We start from the raw sequence: 26,672 nt of genomic DNA on the forward strand, positions 1-26,672 counted from the left end.
ACAGCCGCCCCCCCCCCCCCCCCACACACACACACTTGAAAAGCTTTGAAGATGATTTTCCAATTGCGTTCCAGAAATTTCTGGGTGCTTCTGGAGGCACTGGAGCCAGAGGAGTCAGAATGCTTTCCCACCACGCGAGCCTGCTATCTTCCCAGATAGCAAAACTGCAGTCTTTAGAACTTGAAAGACTTGTCTTATCCTGCCCGTTAGTCATGCAGCCTAACTGGGACTCTGTTCCAGAAATCCCTACATCCTCTCCCTTCCCTTGCCTCATTCCCGCCCCTCCCCGCGCACCCCTCCACCCCCGCGCTTTCCCGCTCGGCGGCCTGGCCTATGGCAAACGCCAAGAATTAATTAGGGGCGGGGATCAAGGAGAGGCTGTCAGGAGGTCGCCATATTTCTGTACGGCCCTGAGGCCGCCCCGGCGGGCAGTCTGTGGGTCGGGAGAGGTGCTGACAGGGCGGGGCCGCCGCTCTGCTCCGCCGGCCTCACCCCTCCCGCCCGGGACAGGTGGCTGGAGCGCGCCCCGCCCCCGCCAGCTGCGGGTGGGAGCGAGGGAGGGCCAGCCCCAGACGGCCGCCGCCAGTTGCGAGGGAGAGTGAGTGAGGGCCAGTCCGGGACTGCCGGGCGAGGAGTCCGGCGGCAGCAAGCGAGTATCGTGGCGGCCAAAAAAATGCTCCTGTACCGAGGGGCCCCCGCGGGCCCTGGCGCGCCGGGCAGCGCGCTTGCCCGGCCGGGCGGCGGCCCGCAGGCCTTTGGGATCCGCCTGAGCACGGTAGGTCGGGGGCCCGAGGGGCTGCGGGGGGCGCGCGGGGAGGGCCCGGCGGGCCGAGGCCTCACGCGGGACGGGACCTTCTCTCGCCCCCAGATGAGCCCCCGCTACCTACAGAGCAACTCCAGCAGCCACACGCGACCCTTCAGTGCCATCGCGGAGCTGCTAGGTGAGTGGCGAGGGCGGGCCTGGCCGCGATAGCCCGAAGCAGCGGTGCCAACGTGGTGCCGCGGTCGCGAGAGGAATGCGCGGAGCCGCGCGGGGCGGGCCGGGGCTGGCGTGGGGGCGTCGGGACCGGCCCCGACCCCGCAGGCCGAGGGGGACGGCTATCTCGCCAGGCGTGGGGGTAGGGGGCGAGGTCCAGCGAATAAAGCTCAGGAAACAAGGTGTGCCGGAAGAGTTAGGACTCCCTTGTGCGTTTTCTTTCTGGTTCGTGATGTTCCGGGCACTTTAGGATAGCTTAGTTAATAATCAAAACGTGATGCATAAAAATACAGGGCCCTGAGGCAGCTGGGCTCCGCAGGCACTGGCGACAGACGGAGGGCGTCAAGTTAGCAGAGGGGCATTGCGGAGGACCCGATAGGGTCCTGAGGAAAGGTCTGGAAGACGGAGTTCTTCAACTTTTGGGACCAGGGAATCTGGGAATGATGGGACATCCCTTAAGAGATGACACGAGTGCATTTGGCTCCCTGCGACTGCGGAGGGCTGGGTCCGTGGTCCACGAGCGCCCTCACACCGCTGGAATGAATACTGAGCACTTAACCTCTCGCTCCACCGATGTTTGCTTTTAAAGCGTTTTCAGTTGATCCCTTGAAGCCAAGTACATCAGCTTTTGCAGTAGTGTGCTAAATACTGTGTGGAAAGCAAAGAAGAAAGGCATTCCCAGACCAAATGCAGCACACAGAGCACATTGTAAATACTTCAGAAATTGAAAGAAGGGAGAGACGTTTATGGGACAAGGTAGCACGGTACAAAATCTTGAAAGTGGTTTCAAAGCTTGCTAGATGAACCCCAGCCCCTACTTAAAGCAATTGCTATGACCATGCAGTGTGAATTGTCTTGAGCCAAGAAGTCAGCGGGCAGCAGGAGGGTCAGGAGAGTTATTTGGAAAGGTGACAGAGAACTGTGAGGATTAGTTTGGCCATAACAAGAATGCTTACATTATGTATGACTGTTCTTTTGAAGGTACAGGGGGAAAAAAGTGACATTGACACATTCTGAATCCTAGAGAACAGGTATCTTTAAGGTTTTGTACCATGCTTTGAGCGAAGGTCTGTACAGTGGAATGAGATCTCTGTGCATGTAACGTACAAAAAAAAGAGGGAAAAGGAGCAATTTACTTAGGGGAAAATGGGAGACAGAGATGTGTTATTCTCTCACAGTGGAACTGTGCAAAACCATACATGCCTATGCTGTACTGTGTCCCGAACTTTACAGGTGACTTAAGGAGTGGGTTCTGTTTGTAATTTTGAATATGCCATATTATTTTTCTCCTAAACATTCAATTAACCTGAGCCTGGCCTAAGATGTCTCCTATGAGTGCAAATGTGTATGTGCATTCTGTACACAGACACATGCCTGCACACATGCATATAGAAACCCAGATTTTATTTTATTTATTTTAATTTTTTTAAATTTATTTTTGAGAGAGAGAGAGAGAGAGAGAGAGAGAGAGAGAGACTGCGAGTGGGGGAAGGGCATAGAGCAAGGGAGACACAGAATCTGAAGCAGGCTCCAGGCTCTGAGCTGTTGGCACAGAGCCCCATGCAGAGCTCGAACTCACAGACCGTGAGATCATGACCTGAGCTGAAGTCAGATGCTCAACCAACTTAGCCACCCAGGTGCCCTGAAAACCCAGATTTTAAACACCAAATCACAACTCTTTGTGGTAATATTACTAATAGGAAAAAGAGGAGAGCAAAATGTTAACTGGTAGCCCAAAGCTTTCATTTTAGGTGTTCCTTCAATAGGGTTTTCTTCTCCACTTATGTATTAATTTTCTAGTGAATCATTCATCCGGTGAATATTTATTGAGCACACACTGTGGGCAAGGCCACTGTGGTAGGCACAAAAATGAGCACAGCACAGACTCCCTTTTCTAGTAGGGGGAGATAAAACATGTCCAGGAGGTTTATGCTTTGTATAACAGCAAAACAGAAAGGGGTGCATCAGCAAAGATCCACATCTCGAATGCTGTGGGAGTTCAGAGGAAGGAGGGATGGCTTCCAGCTCACCAGGAAGAGGAGGGTTAGGAAAGGCTTTGTAGAGGAGGTGACATTTGAGCTGAGATTTGAAGGATTGGGACATGTGCATATGGATGTGGGGAGGGGAGGGCATTCCAGGCAAAAGGAACAACTGTGTGAACAAAGGCATGAAGAATATTGAGTAGTTGAGTTTAATTAGAGCAGGGAGTTTACAAGTAGTCAAAACTGTCTGTCGTTAGAGAGCTGATAAAGAGCCTTCACAAATACATTTGTAACTTTACTCTCTGAAGTCAACGGCCTTATTACAATTAATATTAGTACTGTCATTACCATCCTTATTATCCTCATCCTGCAGATAAAGATACAGAGGCTCAGAATTTAATGGACTTTTCCAAGGTTGTAGGTCTAGTAAGTGGCAGATCCAGGACTCAAGCCCAGGTCTTTTTGCTCCAAGTACCAAGTAGATAATAAGGTTAGAAAAGGCAGACTAGGACCAGGATGTGACTGGGAGGCTCAGGTATTGGGCCTTTTAGTCTGAAGTTTTCTGAGCAGGGGGAAGTCATGAGCAGAGCTGTGCTGCAAGAAAGTTAATCTTACAACCAGGTGAAAGATGGATTGGAGAAGAGAGTCATGGCCTTGAGAGACTAGCTAGGAGGTTAATGTGATAATCCAGATGAGAGGGAATACACTCTGTAAACTAAGAAACTGACAGTGGGACCATAAATAGGAAGATGGGGGAGAGCTTAGAGATGCATGGGGTAAAAGAGTGAGAGACAAACCAGGATTTTTGAATTTCACACTTGAGGTCTTTTGGATGCTGGCGTTATATATGTGTGTGTGTGTGTGTGTGTGTGTGTGTGTGTATATATATATATAAACCTTGGTTTGTGAGCATAATTCATTCCCGGAACATGCTCATAATCCAAAGCACTCATATATCAAAGTGAATTTCAAGAACCATTGGTTCGGTTGTGATCATGTGACGATTGGCTGCACGTACTACTCGTATTGCAAGACATCGCTCATTTATCAAGTTAAAATTGATTAGAAATGTTTGCTTGTCTTGTGAACTCTTGCAGAACAAGTTACTTGCAATCCAGGGTTTTATTGTATATGGAACAGAGGAAGAATAGGCTTGTGTTGGTAGGTAATGACCTTAATTTTAGACAAGAATGCTTTTAGATACATGCAGGATGTCTGTAGGGCAGCAGCTTGGCCCTGGCGACTTTGCAAGAATCCACATAGGTTGTCCTCCTGGAACAGGAGAGGATGGGAGGCTTGTGAAGTGCAGCCCTAAAGTCCCCTCCCACTTTCCATTTTATCTGTCCCAGAGAGATTATCATGGGACAGTTTCCCATTGCCTCCCAGGCTCTGATGAGGTACGAGGCTTCATTTAGATAGAATGCTTTCTTTTAGAAGACCAGGGGTTGCGTGGACCAGGTTAAGGGATAAGATAGATTTCCCTGGGATCTGGTTTCTCATGCTCTTGCCTCAGTGGGGGCAAGGAGAGGTAGAGAAAGGGTTTCCCTCCCACTCAGGGTAGCATGGGGCCAGGTGAGGAGAGACAAGACTCCTTGGGATCTGGTAGCACGCAAGCTTGTCTGGGCCATGTTGGGGGTTAAGACATCCCAGGGTCTGGTACTGCCTCTCTTGCCTGAGTGGTAGGCAGGGGGAGGGGAGCAGGGGTTCTCTCACTGTCCTACCTGTGCGTTGGCCGGGTGGGCTGGGATAGCCTGTGCAACGTGTTGATAAATTTTTGGAAGGTGAGACAGCAAGAGGTTGGATTGAAACCAGCCACCAGATTGGTGCCATATTCTTATAAAGTCATTTGCTGAGGCTCACTATTATAATGTCATTTGTTGAGACCAAGGGAAAGGCCACTTCAAATTGAAAATAAGGGTAAGCTGTGCTAACTGCTGCCTGCTGTTGTCTTGTTCCCTGCTGCTGGAGCTGACCCTGGCCTCCTGTGTGCCCCTTCCTCCCCGGACTCCAGCAGCCTCTAGCCAAGGAGATAAGATATCTAGCTGCTCCTGGCAGCTACCTTGTAACCCCTGAAGTGCCTGTGTTAAAACTCTTTGGTATGTCCCTGTAAAAAAAAAAAAAAAAAAAAGGCATCTAATAAAGTTTGGGCAAAATGCGCAGGAAACAGCAAAGAAGTCAAAGTGATTTTGTGAGAAGCCCGTGTTGATTCATTGAATGTGCTGTTATATAAACTTGGAATTGATACGTGTGACCAGTTTGAACTGTGAATGTTCATAAAGTGTTAGGAAAACTTCCTCCTGTGTTCAAAGTTTGCAAAATAGAAATGATGCCCAGTTGGTTGACAAGGTAAAGGTATCCATCTCAGTGATCCTGGCTTCCTGCCAGCAAGAGTAACTGATAAGTCCCAGAACAATTCAGGGCCTGCTTGCCAAGTAGTTTCTTGAAACAATGTGAGCAGCTTCACAATGCTGAATCCTTTTGTCATTTAAAGAAAAAACTGTTGCCTCTTACACAAAGACTGTATTTATGATAAAGCCTCTATTGCACATCAAACTTCCAATTCTGCCAAAAGTTGGCCCACTTGATTTACCACATGACACAAGGCTTTGGCCCTACCTATTCCTTAAAGATTGACTATCAGACCTCATAACTCCCTTCTGGGGCTATTGGTGATGGCTTACAGCTGTTAAGACTTTTGCTGGTTACAGTTAATGACTTCTATCAATGGCACAGGCAGCGCCATTATGACCCTTGAAATTAATCTGTGTCTTGTTTTATTTGATGGCCATGACACACATCTAAGTGTTTGTAGCTTAAACTGTTAATTATATTATAAAAATTGATATTTTGAATATGAGTAATACTTCTCTTGCTTAGATGTTCCCAGTGGAGAAATGCCATGATTTGAACGGTGGTAGTGGGACAGGTATACAGCCAGGACCCCACCTGGCTCTCTCAGCCTAGCCATGTGGTATCAGTAAGGATGCCAGGGAGAGGGAAGGGGGCTGGAAGGGTTAGTCTCTGTCTTGATTAAAGAGCTAGTAGGGACAGGAGTGCTTAGGGAGCCCATCCAACAGATTGTACACACTGCCCTCCCTCTCGGGCCAGTGAGCCCTAATGAGACTAGTTCTACAGTACATGTGTCAGTGACCACCAGTTATGTGAACTGGTGCCTGTGGCAGAAAGAAGTGGTTTCTATGGGCACCTGGGTGGCTCAGTCATTTAAGTATCTGACTCTTGATTTTGGCTCAGGTCATCATCTCAGGGTTCGTGAGTTCAAGCCCTGTATCAGGCTCTGCACTGGCAGCGTGGATCCTGCTTGGAATTCTCTCTCTCTCTCTCTCTCTCTCTCTCTCTCTCTCTCTCTCTCCCTCTCTCTCTCTCTCCCTCTCTCTCTCCCTCCCTCTCTCTCTCCCTCTCTCTCTCTCCTCCCCCCTCTCTTCCTCTCCCCCTGCGCTTGCGTGCTCTCTCTCTCTCTAAGTAAATAAACATTACAAAATTTGAAAATAGAAAGAAGTGGCCTCTAGACATTGATACCCCCTGCGGTTTTAGACATGGTACATATGTTAGAATATAGCTATATCTGCTGTCTCCTGAGTCTTAAATGATTAGCCCATTATGAAGACCTAACTGGGGAGGAATCGCAAAACTTTCCATATAATTTTTTTTCTGCTTAACTTCTGTGTTCTCTATTTGATGAGGGTTGGTCAGCTTCACCTTTAAGACTATTACAGAGTGCTAAAGCAGAATCACTCTTCTCTAAGCATGCTTGTTACCCTCACTGGAATCTAGTCCAGCAATTAAATGTTTCGATTTGAACTTCTCTTTCAGTGCTCCTTAGGTGGTAAACAGGGATGGTGTTAATATCTGTGTTCTTTAACAGAGGACGTGATGTCAAAAAGTAGAAAATAAAACATTCACAAATGCACTGTACTGTGTAGAGCGTGCATCTATTTGTATACATTGCACACTCAGCTGTTCTCCATAGCCACCCTTTACGTGTTCATGAGCAGTAAAGTGGCTAAAAGAAAGAAGTAGTAATATGAAATGAAGCAAAATGCTTTGTGTATAGGAGTTGTTTTTCCCACAGACCCAGAAATGTGAAAGGAGAAAGGCAGATTGTAGCTCAATCATTATATGAAATCTAGAAATCAGCTTCATAACCCCATCTGCAGCCACGTCTCTCATTCCCTGTAACTTAGTAAGCACACTATCATTAAAGCTCCCTGCCCACCTTTGGGGATATCCACATGAGGGGAATAAAGGATAGTTTCTTTGTCTTGGGGCACTGAAGTAGAGATTTTGATGAAGTACTAGAAAAAGGGATCTAATATCACAGATTTCTACCTTTTGCAGATAATGCTGTAGATCCAGATGTATGTGCCAGGACGGTCTTTATAGATGTCGAGGAGGTCAAGAACAAATCTTGTTTGACCTTTACTGATGATGGATGTGGGATGACACCTCATAAACTACACCGAATGCTCAGGTAAACATGTCCTCATTCTTTTTCTCTTGTCTTGAGTTTATGAACTCTATTTGAGGCTTAATAATTTTTTAAAGTATTTTAGTTTCCCTTTATTCATTCAACAAATATTTATTGAGCATATGTTATGTGCCAGGGCACTGGTGATGAAGTAGACACTATTCTTGCCGTCACAGAACTTACAGTTTATGGAGAATAGTAGAGATTAACAAGGTCAAGGAGCAGGGGGTAAAGGAGGAGAGTTCAGGCAGAGAACAGCAAATAATAAAGACCTAAAAGGCCTTCACTGGTCTGAGACCTCCTCCAACTTATTTTAACCTGAACTCACTCTTAGATCAGAAGTATTAGAGTTGGGATGATTTGCAGATTCGAACCATGAACGTGCCTGGGTATAATCCCAGAAAAAAATCCCAGAAAAAAAATGAAATTTGGGCACTAACCAGTTAATATGTTATGTTTTACCATTCAGCAGTCTGTGTACCTTGTGTCTCAGACCCTTATAATTAGAAGAATATTCAAGGAAAGCTAGAAGTGAGATAAAGATGTGGCCAGTATGTTGGTGAAGGTGTGGAGTTGGCCCACTCTTTTAATTTTTAGCATTACTTTTATCTCCTAAAATTAATATTTTATATTAAGAAAAATACAGTGTTAGATGGGATGGAACCAAAACATTTCTAATTATGTATGTATTTGCTTTTTTTCTAAAATCACATATTTTCTTTTTTTAAGCTTATTTATTTATTTTGAGAGAGACAGAAACAGTGTGAGCGGGGGAGGGGCAGAGAGAGAGGAAAAGAAAGAGAATCCCAAGCAGGCTCTGCACTGCCAGCTGTGCAGCCTGATGCAGGGCTCAAACCCATGAACCATGAGATCATGACCTGAGCCAAAACCAATAGTCAAATGTTTAACTGACTAAGCCACCCAGGTGCCCCATAAAATCACATTTTTTCTTTTTTTAAATTATTTAAAATTTTTCATTTTTAAAATTAAAAAAAATTTTTATGTTTATTTTTGAGAGAGAAAGAGAGACAGAACGTGAGTGGGAGAGGGGTAGAGAGAGAGGGAGACAAAGAATCTGAAACAGGTTCCAGGCTCTGTCAGCACAGAGCTCCACCCGGGGCTCAAACTCATAAACTGAGAGGTTGTGACCTGAGCCAAAGTTGGACACTTAACTGACTGAGCCACCCAAGTGCCCCCACATATTTTTTTTAATAACTCCTTCCCACCACACTTTATCCTAGTGACATGGGTGTCGAAGAGTGGACCCAGCAAATCTTAACCACCTTCCATTTTGTCTATGGAGCCACATCTATGAAAGTTGGTGCTTATAGTTACAAGGCAAGAGAAGGGAAGAGGATGGTTTCAAAGCAATTGCAACAATTTTTGTTCCAGATTCATTCAACCAATTTTTACTGAGCACCTATGTGAAAGTCACTGGAGATAAAGTGGTGAACCAGACTCTAGACGTGATCCTTGCTCTTGTCAAGGGGCTGACTGACAGTCTAGTGAGAACGCTAGAAAAGAATTGACTAGTGATACAACTAAATAGGTTATCTCACCTAGTGGTAAGTGCTGTGAAGGAAGAATACAGTTTCTATGAGAATATATAATGGAGGGATCTAACCTAGTCTAGGGAATTAAAAAAGGCTATCCTGAAGACATGGCATTTGAGTTGAAATATGAAGGATGAGTATCATCCATTCATGATACTGTTCCCTCCCCAAGGAACAAAACAGCAAAACAGGCAGAAACTTACTTAACGATAGAATTTTTGGCATTATCACACCAAATATGTTTCCCACTAATCTGAACTGGGAAATTGTTCTTCATACTTAAAAAATTAATGTTAGGGGATTTTAATGAGTCCTGGATTAATGCATAGTATATGTACCAGATTTTATTTGTGATTATATCTTAAAACAAACTTGAATGAGCTAGGAGGTCCCATTTATTTACAAGTTCTTGTAGTCTGATCCTAACTCCTAGCCATGGATTCCACTTACCACAATTTGATTATAAATAATTGAACTTTAGAGGTAGCTTTGGAAATTATTCAAGAATGTTCATTTTTCTGGATTTGGTTAGGGACATATTACTTTTGCATAATCATAGAAGTAATTTTACAAAAATGATTAAGCCCACTGAAATTCTATTTGACCTGTATAACATTTTTATTTTTTTATTTTTTTTTCCACAGGTGAATTCTACTAAACCTTTATTTTATTTTATTTTATTTTATTTTCAATACATGAAATTTATTGTCATTGGTTTCCATACAACACCCAGTGCTCATCCCAAAAGGTGCCCTCCTCAATACCCATCACCCACCCTCCCCTCCCTCCCACCCCCCCGAACAACCCTCAGTTTGTTCTCAGTTTTTGTTTTTTTTTTTAATTTTTTTTTAACGTTTATTTATTTTTGAGACAGAGACAGAGCATGAACGGGGGAGGGGCAGAGAGAGAGGGAGACACAGAATCGGAAGCAGGCTCCAGGCTCTGAGCCATCAGTCCAGAGCCCGACGCTGGGCTCAAACTCACAGACCGTGAGATCGTGACCTGAGCTGAAGTCGGAGGCTCAACCGACTAAGCCACCCAGGCGCCCCATGTTCTCAGTTTTTAAGAGTCTCTTATGCTTTGGCTCTCTCCCACTCTAACCTCTTTTTTTTTTTTCCTTCCCCTCCCCCATGGGTTTCTGTTAAGTTTCTCAGGATCCACCTAAGAGTGAAAACATATGGTATCTGTCTTTCTCTGTATGGCTTATTTCACTTCGCATCACACTCTCCAGTTCCATCCACGTTGCTACAAAGGGCCATATTTCGTTCTTTCCATTGCCATGTAGTACTCCATTGTGTATATAAACCACAATTTCTTTATCCATTCATCAGTTGATGGGACATTTAGGCTCTTTCCACAATTTGGCTATTGTTGAGAGTGCTGCTATAAACATTGGGGTACAAGCACCCCTATGCATCAGTACTCCTGTATCCCTTGGGTAAATTCCTAGCAGTGCTATTGCTGGGTCATAGGGTAGGTCTATTTTTAATTTTCTGAGGAACCTCCACACTGTTTTCCAGAGTGGCTGCACCAGTTTGCATTACCACCAACAGTGCAAGAGGGTTCCCGTTTCTCCACATCCTCTCCAGCATCTATAGTCTCCTGATTTGTTCATTTTGGCCACTCTGACTGGTGTGAGGTGGTATCTGAGTGTGGTTTTGATTTGTATTTCCCTGATGAGGAGCGACGTTGAGCATCTTTTCATGTGCCTGTTGGCCATCTGGATGTCTTCTTTAGAGAAGTGTCTATTCATGTTTTCTGCCCATTTCTTCACTGGGTTATTTGTTTTTCGGGTGTGGAGTTTGGTGAGCTCTTCATAGATTTTGGATACTAGCCCTTTGTCCGATATGTCATTTGCAAATATCTTTTCCCATTCCATTGGTTGCCTTTTAGTTTTGTTGGTTGTTTCCTTTGCTGTGCAGAAGCTTTTTATCTTCATAAGGTCCCAGTAGTTCATTTTTGCTTTTAATTCCCTTGCCTTTGGGGATGTGTCGAGTAAGAGATTGCTACAGCTGAGGTCAGAGAGGTCTTTTCCTGCTTTCTCCTCTAGGGTTTTGATGGTTTCCTGTCTCACATTCAGGTCCTTTATCCATTTTGAGTTTATTTTTGTGAATGGTGTGAGAAAGTGGTCTAGTTTCAACCTTCTGCATGTTGCTGTCCAGTTCTCCCAGCACCATTTGTTAAAGAGACTGTCTTTTTTCCATTGGATGTTCTTTCCTGCTTTGTCAAAGATGAGTTGGCCATACGTTTGTGGGTCTAGTTCTGGGGTTTCTATTCTATTCCATTGGTCTCTGTGTCTGTTTTTGTGCCAATACCATGCTGTCTTGATGATGACAGCTTTGTAGTAGAGGCTAAAGTCTGGGATTGTGATGCCTCCTGCTTTGGTCTTCTTCAAAATTACTTTGGCTATTCGGGGCCTTTTGTGGTTCCATATGAATTTTAGAATTGCTTGTTCTAGCTTCGAGAAGAATGCTGGTGCAATTTTGATTGGGATTGCATTGAATGTGTAGATAGCTTTGGGTAGTATTGACATTTTGACAATATTTATTCTTCCAATCCATGAGCAGGGAATGTCTTTCCATTTCTTTATATCTTCTTCAATTACCTGCATAAGCTTTCTATAGTTTTCAGCATACAGATCTTTTACATCTTTGGTTAGATTTATTCCTAGGTATTTTATGCTTCTTGGTGCAATTGTGAATGGGATCAGTTTCTTTATTTGTCTTTCTGTTGCTTCATTGTTAGCGTATAAGAATGCAACTGATTTCTGTACATTGATTTTGTATCCTGCAACTTTGCTGAATTCATGTATCAGTTCTAGCAGACGTTTGGTGGAGTCTGTCGGATTTTCCATGTATAATATCATGTCATCTGTAAAAAGCGAAAGCTTGACTTCATCTTTGCCAATTTGGATGCCTTTGATTTCCTTTTCTTGTCTGATTGCTGATGCTAGAACTTCCAGCACTATGTTAAACAACAGCGGTGAGAGTGGGCATCCCTGTCATGTTCCTGATCTCAGGGAAAAAGCTCTCAGTTTTTCCCCATTGAGGATGATGTTAGCTGTGGGCTTTTCATAAATGGCTTTTATGATCTTTAAGTATGTTCCTTCTATCCCGACTTTCTCAAGGGTTTTTATTAAGAAAGGGTGCTGGATTTTGTCAAAGGCCTTTTCTGCATCGATTGACAGGATCATATGGTTCTTATCTTTTCTTTTATTAATGTGATGTATCACGTTGATTGATTTGCGAATGTTGAACCAGCCCTGCATCCCAGGAATGAATCCCACTTGATCATGGTGAATAATTCTTTTTATATGCTGTTGAATTCGATTTGCTAGTATCTTATTGAGAATTTTTGCATCCATATTCATCAGGGATATTGGCCTGTCGTTCTCTTTTTTTACTGGGTCTCTGTCTGGTTTAGGAATCAAAGTAATACTGGCTTCATAGAATGAGTCTGGAAGTTTTCCTTCCCTTTCTATTTCTTGGAATAGCTTGAGAAGGATAGGTATTATCTCTGCTTTAAACGTCTGGTAGAACTCCCCTGGGAAGCCATCTGGTCCTGGACTCTTATTTGTTGGGAGATTTTTGATAACCGATTCAATTTCTTCGCTGGTTATGGGTCTGTTCAAGCTTTCTATTTCCTCCTGATTGAGTTTTGGAAGAGTGTGGTTGTTTAGGAATTTGTCCATTTCTTCCAGGTTGTCCAGTTTGTTGGCATATAATTTTTCATAGTATTCCCTGATAATTGCTTATATTTCTGAAGGATTGGTTGTAATAATTCCATTTTCATTCATGATTTTATCTATTTGGGTCATCTCCGTTTTCTTTTTGAGAAGCCTGGCTACAGGTTTGTCAATTTTGTTTATTTTTTCAAAAAACCAACTTTTGGTTTTGTTGATCTGCTCTACAGTTTTTTTAGATTCTATATTGTTTATTTCTGCTCTGATCTTTATTATTTCTCTTCTTCTGCTGGGTTTAGGCTGCTTTGCTGTTCTGCTTCTATTTCCTTTAGGTGTGCTGTTAGATTTTGTATTTGGGATTTTTCTTGTTTCTTGAGATAGGCCTGGATTGCAATGTATTTTCCTCTCAGGACTGCCTTCGCTGCATCCCAAAGCGTTTGGATTGTTGTATTTTCATTTTTGTTTGTTTCCATATATTTTTTAATTTCTTCTCTAATTTCCTGGTTGACCCACTCATTCTTTAGTAGGGTGTTCTTTAACCTCCATGCTTTTGGAGGTTTTCCAGACTTTTTCCTGTGGTTGATTTCAAGCTTCATGGCATTGTAGTATGAAAGTATGCATGGTATAATTTCAATTCTTGTAAACTTATGAAGGGCTGTTTTGTGACCCAGTATATGATCTATCTCGGAGAATGTTCCATGTGCACTCGAGATGAAAGTATATTCTGTTGCTTTGGGATGCAGAGTTCTAAATATATCTGTCAAGTCCATCTGATCCAATGTGTCATTCAGGGCCCTTGTTTCTTTATTGACCGTGTGTCTAGATGATCTATCCATTTCTGTAAGTGGAGTGTTAAAGTCCCCTGCAATTACCACATTCTTATCAATAAGGTTCTTATGTTTGTGAGTAATTGTTTTATATATTTGGGGGCTCCGGTATTCGGCGCATAGACATTTATAATTGTTAGCTCTTCCTGATGGATAGACCCTGTAATTATTATATAATGCCCTTCTTCATCTCTTGTTACAGCCTTTAATTTAAAGTCTAGTTTGTCTGATATAAGTATGGCTCCTCCAGCTTTCTTTTGGCTTCCAGGAGCATGATAAATAGTTCTCCATCCCCTCACTCTCAATCTAAAGGTGTCCTCAGATCTAAAATGAGTCTCTTGTAGACAGCAAATAGATGGGTCTTGTTTTTTTATCCATTCTGATACCCTATGTCTTTTGGTTGTCGCATTTAATCCATTTACATTCAGTGTTATTACAGAAAGATACGGGTTTAGAGTCATTGTGATGTCTGTATGTTTTATGCTTGTAGCGATGTCTCTGGTACTTTGTCTCACAGGATCCCCCTTAGGATCTCTTGTAGGGCTGGTTTCGTGGTGACAAATTCCTTCAGTTTTTGTTTGGGAAGACCTTTATCTCTCCTTCTATTCTAAATGACAGACTTGCTGGATAAAGGATTCTCGGCTGCATATTTTTTGTGTTTAGCACACTGAAGATCTCGTGCCAATCCTTTCTGGCCTGCCAAGTTTCAAAAGAGAGATCAGTCACGAGTCTTGTAGGTCTCCCTTTATAAGTTAAGGCACGTTTATCCCTTGCTGCTTTCAGAATTTTCTCTTTATCCTTGTATTTTGCCAGTTTGACTATGATATGTTGTGCAGATCGATTCAAGTTACGTCTGAAGGGAGTTCTCTGTGCCTCTTGGATTTCAATGCCTTTTTCCTTCCCCAGTTCAGGGAAGTTCTCAGCTATAATTTGTTCAAGTACCCCTTCAGCACCTTTCCCTCTCTCTTCCTCCTCTGGGATACCAATTATGCGTATATTATTTCTTTTTAGTGTGTCACTTAGTTCTCTAACTTTCCCCTCATACTCCTGGATTTTTTTATCTCTCTTTCTCTCAGCTTCCTCTTTTTCCATAACTTTATCTTCTAGTTCACCTATTCTCTCCTCTGCCTCTTCAATCTGAGCCGTCGTCATTTCCATTTTGTTTTGCATTTTGTTTAAAGCGTTTTTCAGCTCCTCCTGACTGTTCCTTAGTCCGTTGATCTCTGTAGCAAGAGTTTCTCTGCTGTCCTCTATACTGTTTTCAAGCCCAGCAATTAATTTTATGACTATTATTGTAAATTCACTTTCTGTTATATTATTTAAATCCTTTTTGATCAGTTCATTGGCTGTTGTTATTTCCTGGAGATTCTTCTGAGGGGAATTCTTCCGTTTGGTCATTTTGGATAGTCCCTGGAGTGGTGCAGACCTGCAGGGCCCTTCCCCTGTGCTGTGGTGTATAACTGGAGCTGGTGGGTGGAGTCGCAGTCAGACCTGACGTCTGCCCCTGGCCCACCACTGGGGCCACAGTCAGACTGGTGTGTGCCTTCTCTTCCCCTCTCCTAGGGGCGGGATTCACTGTGGGGTGGCGTGGCTGTCTGGGCTACTTGCACACTGCCAGGCTTGTGGAGCTGGGGATCTGGCGCATTAGCTGGGGTGGGTAGGCAAGGTGCATGGGGGCAGGAGTGGCAGGCTTAGCTCGCTTCTCCTTAGGTGATCCACTTCAGGAGGGGCCCTGTGGGAGCGGGAGGGAGTCAGACCCGCTGCCAGAGGGTTGGCTCCGCAGAAGCACAGCGTTGGGTGTTTGCGCGGAGCAAGCAAGTTCCCTGGCAGGAACTGGTTCCCTTTGGGATTTTGGCTGGGGGATGGGCGAGGGAGATGGTGCTGGGGAGCACCTTTGTTCCCCGCCAAACTGAGCTCTGTTGTCCCGGGGCTCAGCAACTCTCCCTCCCTTTGTCCTCCAGCCTTCCCACTTTCTGAGCAGAGCTGTTAACTTATGACCTCCCAGATGCTAAATCCCGCTTGCTGTCGGAACACACTCCGTCTGGCCCCTCCGCTTTTGTGAGCCAGACTCGGGGTCTCTGCTTGGCCGGCGGGCCGCCCCTCCGCCCCGGCTCCCTCCCGCCAGTCCATGGAGCGTGCACCGCCTCTCCACCCTTCCTACCCTCTTCCATGGGCCTCTCGTCTGTGCTTGGCTCCGGAGACTACGTTCTGCTAGTCTTCTGGTGGTTTTCTGGGTTAGTTAGGCAGGTGTAGGTGGAATGTAAGTGATCAGCAGGATGCGCGGTGAGCCCAGCGTCCTCCTAAGCTGCCATCTTCGGTCTCTGTATGACATTTTTAATAATCCTATTCACGTTTTTCAATTCTTCATGTCACCCTTCCTGTTTCCAGTCTAGTAAAATAGTTCTGTAACTGCAGCAACAGTTTCTCCCATAAATACAGAATCCCAGTGAAAATCAAATTAAGAAGGAACAGTCTATCATTAAATTCCTTTAAAGTCCACAGTGAATTCTCTTTAGCTTCTGGGGATAGTGTGAACCAGCTAGTCTGTATGTTCAGCTACCTTTTTCAGCAAGGTAGAAAACCTCTTTCAAAGGTCAAGGATTAAAAACAGCCACAGATCCATGGATTAAAGGTATTTGCTACCTCTGCTCAGAAGTGCATTTCCTAGCAGGTCTGTTCTAAAACAACAGCCAAAGAATAATAATGAGCTTATTAGCAGCCTTCCATTCTTTTCTCTTACCTATTCTACATCACCAGTATGTCTAGGAAACAGCAGTGCCTGCCTTTGTATGTCCACGGATTTGCTGAGGTTTGTTTCATTGGTCAGAGTCTCAATTGGAATTTCTCTCTTCAGATTGTAGAGTCTTGACATTTTAAGGAACTCGGGAGCAAGCTGCTGTCTTCCTGGATTCCACTCAAAAAGCTGGTATCCAAGCCCCCTTGGTGTGTAAACACTGCTGTCTCTCACACGAAAAGGTAGAACAGGACTTACTTAAGGAAGCCACCTAAGCCAAGAGATACCTGGAAAATCAGTGTGCTACACCAAACGATATAAAATTCAGCCCTACAGTTCTTTTCTTCATTGTGAGGGCTTTTCTACTCGGTAGTTATTTGATTGGTATCTGGCAGTCATTCTGCAATTTTCAGTTAAATCGAATACCTAACATGGGAATATAAATAGAATAATGGAACACATAGGATGGGTTAAGTGGAACAAAACAGCAACGGCAACAACAAAATCCTGAGTTTCTCATTTTTCTTATCCTTTTCCGTGTCTGGTTCTAGCCTTGGGCTATTACTTATCTTCTCACCTTAGGTAGTCATTTGGTCTCTCCAAACTAAGTAACATGAGGAGGATTTATACTTTACAAAGGGAAAATGAGATGATAGATGGCAAAAGACACAGGAACGGCTGGGAAATTAAGGGGATTAATATAGTCTCTGTTTTCACCACTTTCTCTTAACCACCGATTTGAAGCTTTTGTGGCATTAGATATTTAAGTCCAGATAGAGGTTAAGTCCATTAGAGGTTTAAGTCCAGATAACCATATAGATTCACTCCATGTGGTAGGTAAGATTACTGTTTATGCAGAGCCCTGAGTTTTAGGTACGACATTCGATCTGAAGTTGAGGTAGAGGATAGCACGGGACGGTTCTCAGAAAGACTTCTAGAGTTAAAGTTAAGGTTTGAACCCTACTTTATAACTTAAAATACATTGCACAGACAATGTGTAATTTAATCCTCCTGATGATGCCATCTTTTCTAGGCCATTCTTAGCCAAGAGGATTAGGAATGCCTGAATTTTACCAGCTTCTATACGTTTTATTTCCTGGCACACTAAGGCCCATGACTACAGAAACTCAATGATCTTTTGGTGTCTTCAAAGGAACTGCTGCCCTAGAATTTACCTTTTTCTGTGGTTAGATTTATTTGTAGGATATATAAACCTCTTATGAAGCTAGGAGGACATGTTGGTATTATTGTTTAACACTTTGAAAGAGAAAATTAAAAGGTAGTCCCCTTTCTTAAGGAGTAAGCACAAACCACAGCCTTCAGGAAGTGGAAACTAGGCACCTCAACCCTGCTCAAAAGAGTAAGAGCCAAGGCCAGCCTGCTCACCCATGGCAGATAGAGTGTCCATTGATGTTGGAGAAACATCTAATCTGTAATATATGAAATCCTTCCTTACAATGCAAACCATGAAGGCAAGAGTCATGTCTTTCTTTTTAATTAACAGTTGTGTCTCCAGTGCTCAGTACAATGCCCAGCACATAGTAGTAGGTACTCAGTAAATATTTGCTGAATGAATGGTAGCGTACAACATTGTATCTGGAGAGGAGCAATCCTTAAAATTAGTTTTATTTGTGGTGAGAGAAGGCATATGAAGAAGCCAATAGTCATTTTCTGGGTTTCATGTCTTTAATAATTTTTTGTTTCTGTTACTTTGTCATGTATTTTGAGTGGAGAATATAAGAAAGGGAAAGAATCTGGCTTCAGAGATTGTTGAGGTGACTCAGTGAAAGGCCTTAATAAAACAAGAGAGACTTTATACCGCAGCTGTTTGCTGATATTCAGCGGCAGAACTACCTATTTTTATCCCTTGGCCACATTCCAATGACCTGTCCCAGCAGATGGAGCAGAGGGTAAGAATTGGAAGAGTTATCCTTTGGGTGGAGAGTTGAAATTGTTAAGATATGTAACCTCTGACTTACAGATCTCTAGCGGGTGATATAACCAGGTTAGGGGATGCCTAGTCTAGTACTTCTGACCAGTGCCACCATCTGTTACTTTTGTTACCCTCTCTAGGGGGTACTCTGAGATAACCCCCTTTCGATCTTACCTTAACTTTACTATTAGCAATCAGAACCACTTTATCTAGGCAAGAAAGGCAGCTGCCCATGGCCTTCTCCAGTTCTCTCTGTTACCTTTACATTTGTAAAGTGTGACTCCGCTGTGGTGGAGGTGTCTGTGTACACACAAACCACACAGGAGAATCAGTGCTATTAACTTACAGTAATTTCGTAGGTTTTCCACTTAATAGTTTTGCCCACAAGTACCAAAAGGAAGAAAGCAGGAGTGAACTTTTCTAAGTATTTTGAACTTGCAAGCCATTCTGTTACCTATCTTAGGATGTTTTTTTACTTTTCTGAATTCTTTTTTTTTCTGATTTCTGTTTTCTTGTGTAATTACAGCTTTGGCTTTACAGATAAAGTAATAAAGAAGAGCCAGTGTCCCATCGGGATCTTTGGTAATGGTTTCAAGTCAGGCTCCATGCGACTAGGAAAGGACGCTCTTGTCTTCACCAAGAATGGGGGTACTCTCACTGTTGGACTCCTATCACAGACCTATCTGGAATGTGTCCAGGCACAGGCAGTTATTGTACCAATTGTTCCATTCAATCAAAACAATATCCTTTCTGGAAATGGAGAATGTCAGTTAAAAACGAGTCTGATCTGACTGTTAATGATAGAAACCTCTTTTCTTCAGCTATCAAAACTTTTCATATTTCTTTTTTTAATGGTTATTTATTTATTTATTTATTTAGAGAGCGTGCGCGCGCACTCATACACACATGCGCGCGGGAGGGACAGAGAGAGAATCCCAAGCAGGCTCTGCACTGTCACCCTGGCCAGAGGAACCATGAGATCATGACCCAAGCTGAAATCAATAGTAGGAGAGTAGGAAGCTTGGAGGCTCAACTGACTGAGCCACCCAGGCACCCACAAGAGTTTTCATATTTAAAGAGATATTCAAGTATCTTAAATTTAACTGGAATTTCACCCTATTAAGTACTTTTAAAATAATTGTACTGTTGATAGAATGTTAGAAATGTTTTTATTGTATTAAAATTTCCATTGTTTTGAGATTTGATTTAAATAATCTCTCACCCCCACCCCCACCCCACCACTCTCTTGGTAAAGTTCCCAGGGCCTTCTCTGTTTCCCCTAAGGGTAGCTATATTTGCATCATACTCCTAGAAACTATTAGCTTATCTGATTGCAGAATGGCTCATTTCCCTACATCTAGATAAGCTGTTTTTTTTTTTTTATTAGACAACAGTTTGTTTTGATCCAAGCAGTATAGCAGTGAAGTTTGAATTTCTTATTCCCAGAGAGTCTAAAAATTCAGCCTTTCATGTTTCTTAAATAGTCTTTGTTTACATTGTACCTTTGAAGGTGCAGTCTGCAGGGGTAACTGATTGGGTGTTTGTCTCTACAACCTTTCTCCATGTTCCCCCTTTCCTTCCTTCTGTAGCAGTAATGCCTGTGCTTTTCATGCTTTCCCTCTGTATGTCCATGTTTTGTCTAAACATGCAACCCCAAAGGCAGATCTCCCGAACTGATAACCTCTAATGACATTTCTATTATAAAGAGGCTTTAATACGCTAATGTTATTTCAATCTGCATTGAAAATGTTTGACAGAGCTAATAGAGTATGTGGTATTTCCCAATTTTAAAAAAAAGATATTTTTAAGATATTAATTTTTCTTTGACTATATTTGGTTTTACAAAAAATGATTATCACCGAGGATTCCTTGCCTAGCCTAGAAGCCATCTTGAACTATTCCATTTTCAACAGTGAAAATGACCTGCTGTCCCAGTTTGATGCCATCCCAGGCAAAAAAGGCACTCGTGTTCTCATTTGGAACATCCGCAGGTATAGTATTTCTAGGATGATAGATTCAAATAAGCACAGGTAGTATGATGAAGCACGTTTTAAGAAGTCTTCTTTAGAGAAGCAGAGTAGATAAATTTTGACATACATTTGCATGTCATTGCATATTTTGCATTTGCTTCCTTGGACATTTGTAATAGTGGTTTTTACTGGTAAAATGTGGAGCTTGGTAAAGTGGAGACCTGCATATCTTGAGGCTATTGCCACAAATAATCAAGACAGTTCAGCATTATTCCAAGATCTGGAGGATCCATTATAATTGTTTTATATTCATGGGCATTGTTTTGAGATAGGATAATGATAGTTACTTTACATATTTGACAATTGAAATTAAGTATGAGAACGAAAAGTTAGAAAAGCACAACATGATCTTTAAAAATGATGACCTCTTATTTGTGCTTTCAGAGTAGCTGGATTAGAAGTATGAAAATCTTTGAAGCAGGTAAATTGGACCTATAATGTCAATTTAGCTTTAGGTCATGTGTTCAGAGCTAATAAAACCATCTAGAAATGCTCTAGGATACGTCACCATCTGTTTAATCTGGTCATGTCAAGTGTAATACATTTAAGTGTCCACAAAAATCTAGAAGCCTTTTATATAAAATGGATATGATACTGGTATCTAATAGAACAGGCTATCAGATGTATTCATTCTTATTTTTCTCCTTAGGTCAAGTCTTTTGCCTCATTTCTTAGCTGGGTAAAACTGTATAAAAACTATCATGGTTTATATAGACTGCTTTCAATTAAAAAGAAAAAAGATTGGTAATTTAGATCTTCTGCATCCTACTGGAAAAACCTTTAGTAATGACATTTATATTATAAAGGATCATTTTCCTGAGGTGTTTTAATGATTTAAACATATTAAGGAGACTTGTTTCTTTGTACATTGTTTCTCAGTTATATGGTATTAGGTGTTATGTGAATAAAAGATTCTATGGTCAAGTAACTGTGGGGAAAACTGGCTTACACAAAGTTTACCATGTTGCTTTATTGATCGACTTCTCAGAGGCTTTAATATGCTAATGTTATTTCAGTCTGCATTGAAAATGTTTAAGAGAGCAATATAGTATGTGGTATTTCCCAATTAAAAAAAAAAGTTTCTCCAGACCTCTTCCTTTTTTTAAAAAAAAATTTTCTAATGTTTATTTTTGAGAGAGAGACGGGGGTGAGTGGGGGAGAAGTAGAGAAAGAGGGAGAGACAGAATCTGAAGCAGCCTCCAGGCTCTGAGCCATTCAGCACAGAGCCCGACGTGGGGCCTGAACTCACAAAGTATGAGATCATGACCTGAGCCAAAGTGGGACACTTAACCAACTGAGCCACCCAGGCGCCCCCAGACTTCTTTTCCATGAATGGTGAGAGGCAGGGAGGACAGGGAACTTCCTCAGAGTATGTGTTATAGTGGGGTGAGGTAGCAAGGATCAGGAATATCCTTGGAAAATCCAGAATATACTATTACAGTGAGGTGGGCTTTAGTACATACCATAATGGCTCTGGTACAGCCCTGAAGAAGGAGCTACAGTTTTAGCACATCGGCTCTGAGCTTGTGGAGCCTGAAGTATGAGGGGGAGGTATCGCTAGAGCCTGAGGTGGCTCTGAGAACCAGGAGTTGTTCCTCAATTTTATTCAGTCATATAACCCTTACTACTTTATTTCTTATTTAAGAGTATTTGGGGGAACTACTGTTCCACTGAACAAACTTTGGGAACTATTGTTCTGATAAAGATGTTTTCTCTATAACCCATCATATGTTTTGAGTTTTTTCCAGGAACAAAAATGGGTCTTGCCTTTTTATCCTGCTAGTTATTAGTGGTACAGTCCAGGGTCTTGGAATGGATCAAAGTTAAGTAGCCCAAAAAGGATTATGAGAAGAAGAAAGATCTTTATGAAAGGAATATGAATACTGTTATATTTAAGTGATAATTCCATAAATGATATTCTAGAGGACTAGCAAATACATGCTGTTGCTATAGCAACCTTTTTCCTCCTCTAAGAAATAGGATTAGATCTGGGAAATCTTGGTATTTCATTATTCCTTATACTATTGCTGAAATTAGAAGAAGCGGGTTTTGATTCATTCATCTATTAACACGGTTGGGGAAGATGCCGTTGAATGACCTACCCAGCAATACCCAGAAAGTTGTGATCTATTTTAAGATCCCACCGTGAGGGTAGCTGACATCCAGTTGATTTATCAGATCACAGACATTCCCACCTTCCCTTTTTTTTTTCTTTTCTTCTGTACTTGGCATCACCACTTCTATGAAATATAGTGAATTTGTTTAAACTGGGAATATGTCTCAAAATTGTGTGATCTTCAAACCAAGTAATTTGTAGTTCCCTTGCACTGGTAGCCAGGGAAAGAAATAGGTATCTGAGTTTTGGCTCATATTGTTTCTTTTCTCTTGGGTTCCTAGTGCATTTTTGTCCTTTGGAGCCAGTATTTGTTAGATTGGTACTTGTCTCTTTTACCCAGAAATAAAGATGGAAAGTCTGAGTTGGACTTTGATACAGATCAGTATGACATCCTGGTATCAGACTTTGGCACAGATGAAAAAGAGACTGGTGGTGTTACCTGTGAGCTGCCAGAAACAGAGTATTCTTTACGGGTGAGTGAGGGTGGTTTTTCTTCAACAATGAGAGGTAAGATTTCTTGTAACCATGAAAACATTATAGGACAAGCCCTCACTTTAGTTAAGATGACTGTCTCTTAGCCCTGTGCTAGGATTCCTTTATCCCTGTCTCCACTGAATTTAGCTAATAGAGTCAATAGCACTTTAGTGTGGTGGTTGACATAAACAAGATATAGAAACTAAGCCAACTCTTTACCCAGAATAGACCTCAGTTACTAGCAGTGTTTTATGAGGGTGTCAGTAGAATTGGCAATGTCATAATAATTTTCCCTTCACTGTTCCATAGGCATTTTGTGGTATTCTGTATATGAAGCCACGAATGAAAATTTTTCTGCGTCAAAAGAAGGTGACTACCCAGATGATTGCCAAGAGCCTGGCCAATGTAGGATATGATTTGTATAAACCTACTTTCACAGTATCCTTACAGCTGCATGAAGTTGACCTCTTCATTTCAGGATTAGATTCCCAAGTTGGCATAGAAGAATAAAAGCCTTTCCTTTTCTAATTAAAAAAATGTGTGTTATAATACTAATCCTTTTACGGTATATTCTTTAAGAAGGTGATCTTTTTTATTTTTAGAAGGTATTTCTTAAATGCCAATCTATGTACCAGTTTTATCAGAGACCACCTGGGAATTATTAAAATCATATAGCATCCTGAGATTTTGGAGATTCTGGAAATCTCTTTTTTCATAAGAAATACTTATTTAATTTTTTTCATATTTATTTATTTATTTTTTTTTTTTCAACGTTTATTTATTTTTGGGACAGAGAGAGACAGAGCATGAACGGGGGAGGGACAGAGAGAGAGGGAGACACAGAATCGGAAACAGGCTCCAGGCTCTGAGCCATCAGCCCAGAGCCCGACGCGGGGCTCGAACTCACGGACCGTGAGATCGTGACCTGGCTGAAGTCGGACGCTTAACCGACTGCGCCACCCAGGCGCCCCTTTCATATTTATTTTTGAGAGAGAGAGGGAGAGGCAGAGTGGGAGTGGGAGAGGGGCAGAGAGAAAAAGGGAGACACAGAATTGGAAGCAGGCTCCAGGCTCTGAGATGACAGAACACAGTCTTGCATGGGGCTCCAACTCATGAACTGTGAGATCATGACCTGAGCCAAAACCAAGTCAGATACTTAACCAACTGAGCCACCCAGGCACCCCTAGAGATCATTTTTTGAATTGGTAACAAAAGTAAATTTTAAGTTAACTCATTTTGACATGAAGATTTCTCAGTATTTGTTTTTAGGAAAATTTCAGTTTCTCTGTCTCCCCTTTGTCTTTCTCACTCTCTTATCTTGGTTTTTTAAATCAAATAGAATTGCTAAAAACACATCATTGTTCATTTTTTATGTGTCATATTTAGTCCACTTTATTTCATCTATCCAAGCTTTTTCACTTCTTCACATGAAATATGTTACAACAGGACTATTCGTTGCCCTTTACCTTTAAAAGTGATTTTGTTCTTCATGCTTTTGCTTTCATTGTATTTTGTGTGATTATCAGGACTTACTTTATTGCTTATACAGTTGACTCTTAAACAGTGTGGGGGTTAGGGACACTTACCCCCTTCACAGTTGAAAGTCTGAGTATAACTTTTGACTCCCCCAAAACCTAATCACCAGTGGCCTTCTGTTGATGGGAGGCCTTACCAATAACATACACAGTTTACATATTTTGTATGATACTATATATTGCATTCTTACAGTAGTACCTAACTTTTTCTTTTTTGTGTCTTGGTACTTCTCATTTTTTGTCTGAGTTTTTAAAAATCATCACAAACCTCCAGAAATATTTCCAATATATTTATTGAAAAAAATCCATGCGTAAGTGGACCAGTGCAGTTTCAAACCTGTGTTGTTCAAGCATCAACTATGATTGTGTGGATTTGTGTTGTACTAGCTACAACTCTTATCTTACCTAGCAGCCAACTGAGCAACTAGCAAGGGTTAAGACATGTTTTGTGATTATTTATGAATTTTTAAACCACTGATGGTATTTTGGTGTATTTTCTTACACTCTTTTCTATGCATATATTTATATATACATGTTTTTAGATAATGCTTATTATTATATTCTAACATTTCCTAATGTTACCAAATATTTTTCAAGGACATAATTTTAAGAGGTGCATAATAGACCATGTGACTATACCAACATTTATTTAGTTATTTCCTTAGTGTCAAACATTTAAATTATTTATGTTTTTCTGTCATAACTAGTTGATAAATCTCATAACCTTTATGGGCTTTCCTGACTGTCTCTCTAGGGTAAATTTTTGGAAAGAGAATGACTTGGTCAAAGATTAAGAGTATTTTTAAAGCTGTTGGTACAGATTTTTTTTTAAATGTCCTCTGGAAATGTTATACCAATTTATATCCAATGGTATTTGATTTTTTGTTTGTTTGTTTGTTTGTTTGTTTGTTTGTTTTTTGCTGTAACACAGTGCAAAAAGTTGTCTGCCAGATCCCCTGGTGTTTGTCTCCTTAATGATTTTCCTCTCAGAATAAGCAGGTGAAAATAACTTTTGGGTTCTCTTGCAAGAGTGATAACCAGTTTGGAGTAATGATGTATCATAACAACCGCCTCATAAAGTCTTTTGAGAAGGTGGGATGCCAGGTGAAGGTAAGTGGTTAATGTTTCTTTGTCATAGAAGTCTAAAACAAGGAGAACAAGGATTAAAATTTGCAAAGGGCATAGACTCACTATAGGCTTTTACTCCCATCTTACAATGGCTGTTAAATCTGATCCCGGAACTCTGTTACCAGTGAGCTGGTGTGCCGTCTTGTGTTAAAAAGCCCCTTCTACTTCTCATTCTTCACAGATGTTAATCAATCCAGGAACTTTACTGAATGCATTTTCTAGGTAGCTGTTGAGAAGAGAGAGAATTAGAACACCAGTGACTTTGGCATGTGTATCAGCTTATTAATGCTTTAAGGTAGCTCTGTCTTTTTTCTTGGGGAGACAACAAGGCCTAGTAGAAGGTGCATAAAATTTAGTGTTTGAGGACCAGGATTTGAGTTCTGGCTTTTCCACTTAAAAGCTGTATAGCTGTAAACGCTTCACTAAATTGTTTAATTTCTCTGAGGCTCATTTTCCTTCCCTGTAAAATAGAAACAACAATAAATAATTTTACCTGCTCTGCCTGCTCCACAGCTTAAAGGCTTGAGAGACATAAATGGGATAAAGCATGTGAAAATACTTTATGAACTGAACTATACAAATATTACCATTGTCTTTAATGTTTTAATGGCAATTTAAAGTAGTAATATCCATAAGTATCCCATTTGTTCCTATTGTACAGATAGGATTATTAAACCACAAAGAATGAGAAGCCACTTTGTATTCTGCAGTAGGACAAAGTTCTGTAAGATCCAGGGTAGCTACTTAACAGCTAAGCTGCTTTTTATTATTATATCATCTTTATATGTACAACTCATATTTATATGCACAACTCATATTTATATGCCAGTCTAATTACACCCTGACTTTTTAAATCCAAAAATCTCTTGTATCAGCTTGTAGTTAATAACCATTGCAAGTCTGACTCCCTTTAGTAATTGTTTGGTAGCCTACCTAATGTATAAATTATTTATATGACTAGAGTGTGGTATTTACATAGCCTCCTTAAAATCATTTTTTCAGATGAAGTTTCGTTTCCATTCTCTAGAGCCGTAGTATATAGCCTTGATTTTTTGTAGCATTGTCATTCTTTGTTCAAAGGAAATCCTATGGCAATCCCATAATATAAAACAGATGGAAATGGAAGTAATGTGGGTGAAGCAGAGATGGCCATTAATCCCTGGAAAATCCCAGAGAATCTATGGATCATGTGAAAATCCCTGCCTTAGAATTTATC

At 41.5% G+C, this 26,672-nt stretch overlaps 1 protein-coding gene across 3 annotated transcripts in view; it reads left to right on the forward strand.

The window, feature by feature from the left end:
• The first annotated feature begins 383 nt into the window (after positions 1 to 383).
• Positions 384 to 26,672, forward strand: part of MORC4 (MORC family CW-type zinc finger 4) — a 66,108-nt gene continuing 39,819 nt past the window's right edge. For 2 of the 3 annotated variants that reach the window (XM_019435681.2, XM_019435682.2), the window contains exons 1-8: positions 384 to 775; positions 869 to 941; positions 7,315 to 7,447; positions 18,700 to 18,914; positions 20,017 to 20,164; positions 22,660 to 22,792; positions 23,103 to 23,231; positions 25,319 to 25,438. In XM_019435681.2, the coding sequence (XP_019291226.1) occupies positions 674 to 775; positions 869 to 941; positions 7,315 to 7,447; positions 18,700 to 18,914; positions 20,017 to 20,164; positions 22,660 to 22,792; positions 23,103 to 23,231; positions 25,319 to 25,438 (1,053 nt within the window). In that variant the 5' untranslated portion in view covers positions 384 to 673. The remainder of the gene's footprint in view (positions 776 to 868; positions 942 to 7,314; positions 7,448 to 18,699; positions 18,915 to 20,016; positions 20,165 to 22,659; positions 22,793 to 23,102; positions 23,232 to 25,318; positions 25,439 to 26,672) is intronic. The other variant, XM_053891301.1, reaches the window with a different exon arrangement.

Source organism: Panthera pardus, unplaced genomic scaffold (assembly GCF_024362965.1).
Source record: "Panthera pardus isolate Hobbes unplaced genomic scaffold, ASM2436296v1 HiC_scaffold_27, whole genome shotgun sequence".
In the NCBI taxonomy this organism is placed as follows: domain Eukaryota; kingdom Metazoa; phylum Chordata; class Mammalia; order Carnivora; family Felidae; genus Panthera; species Panthera pardus.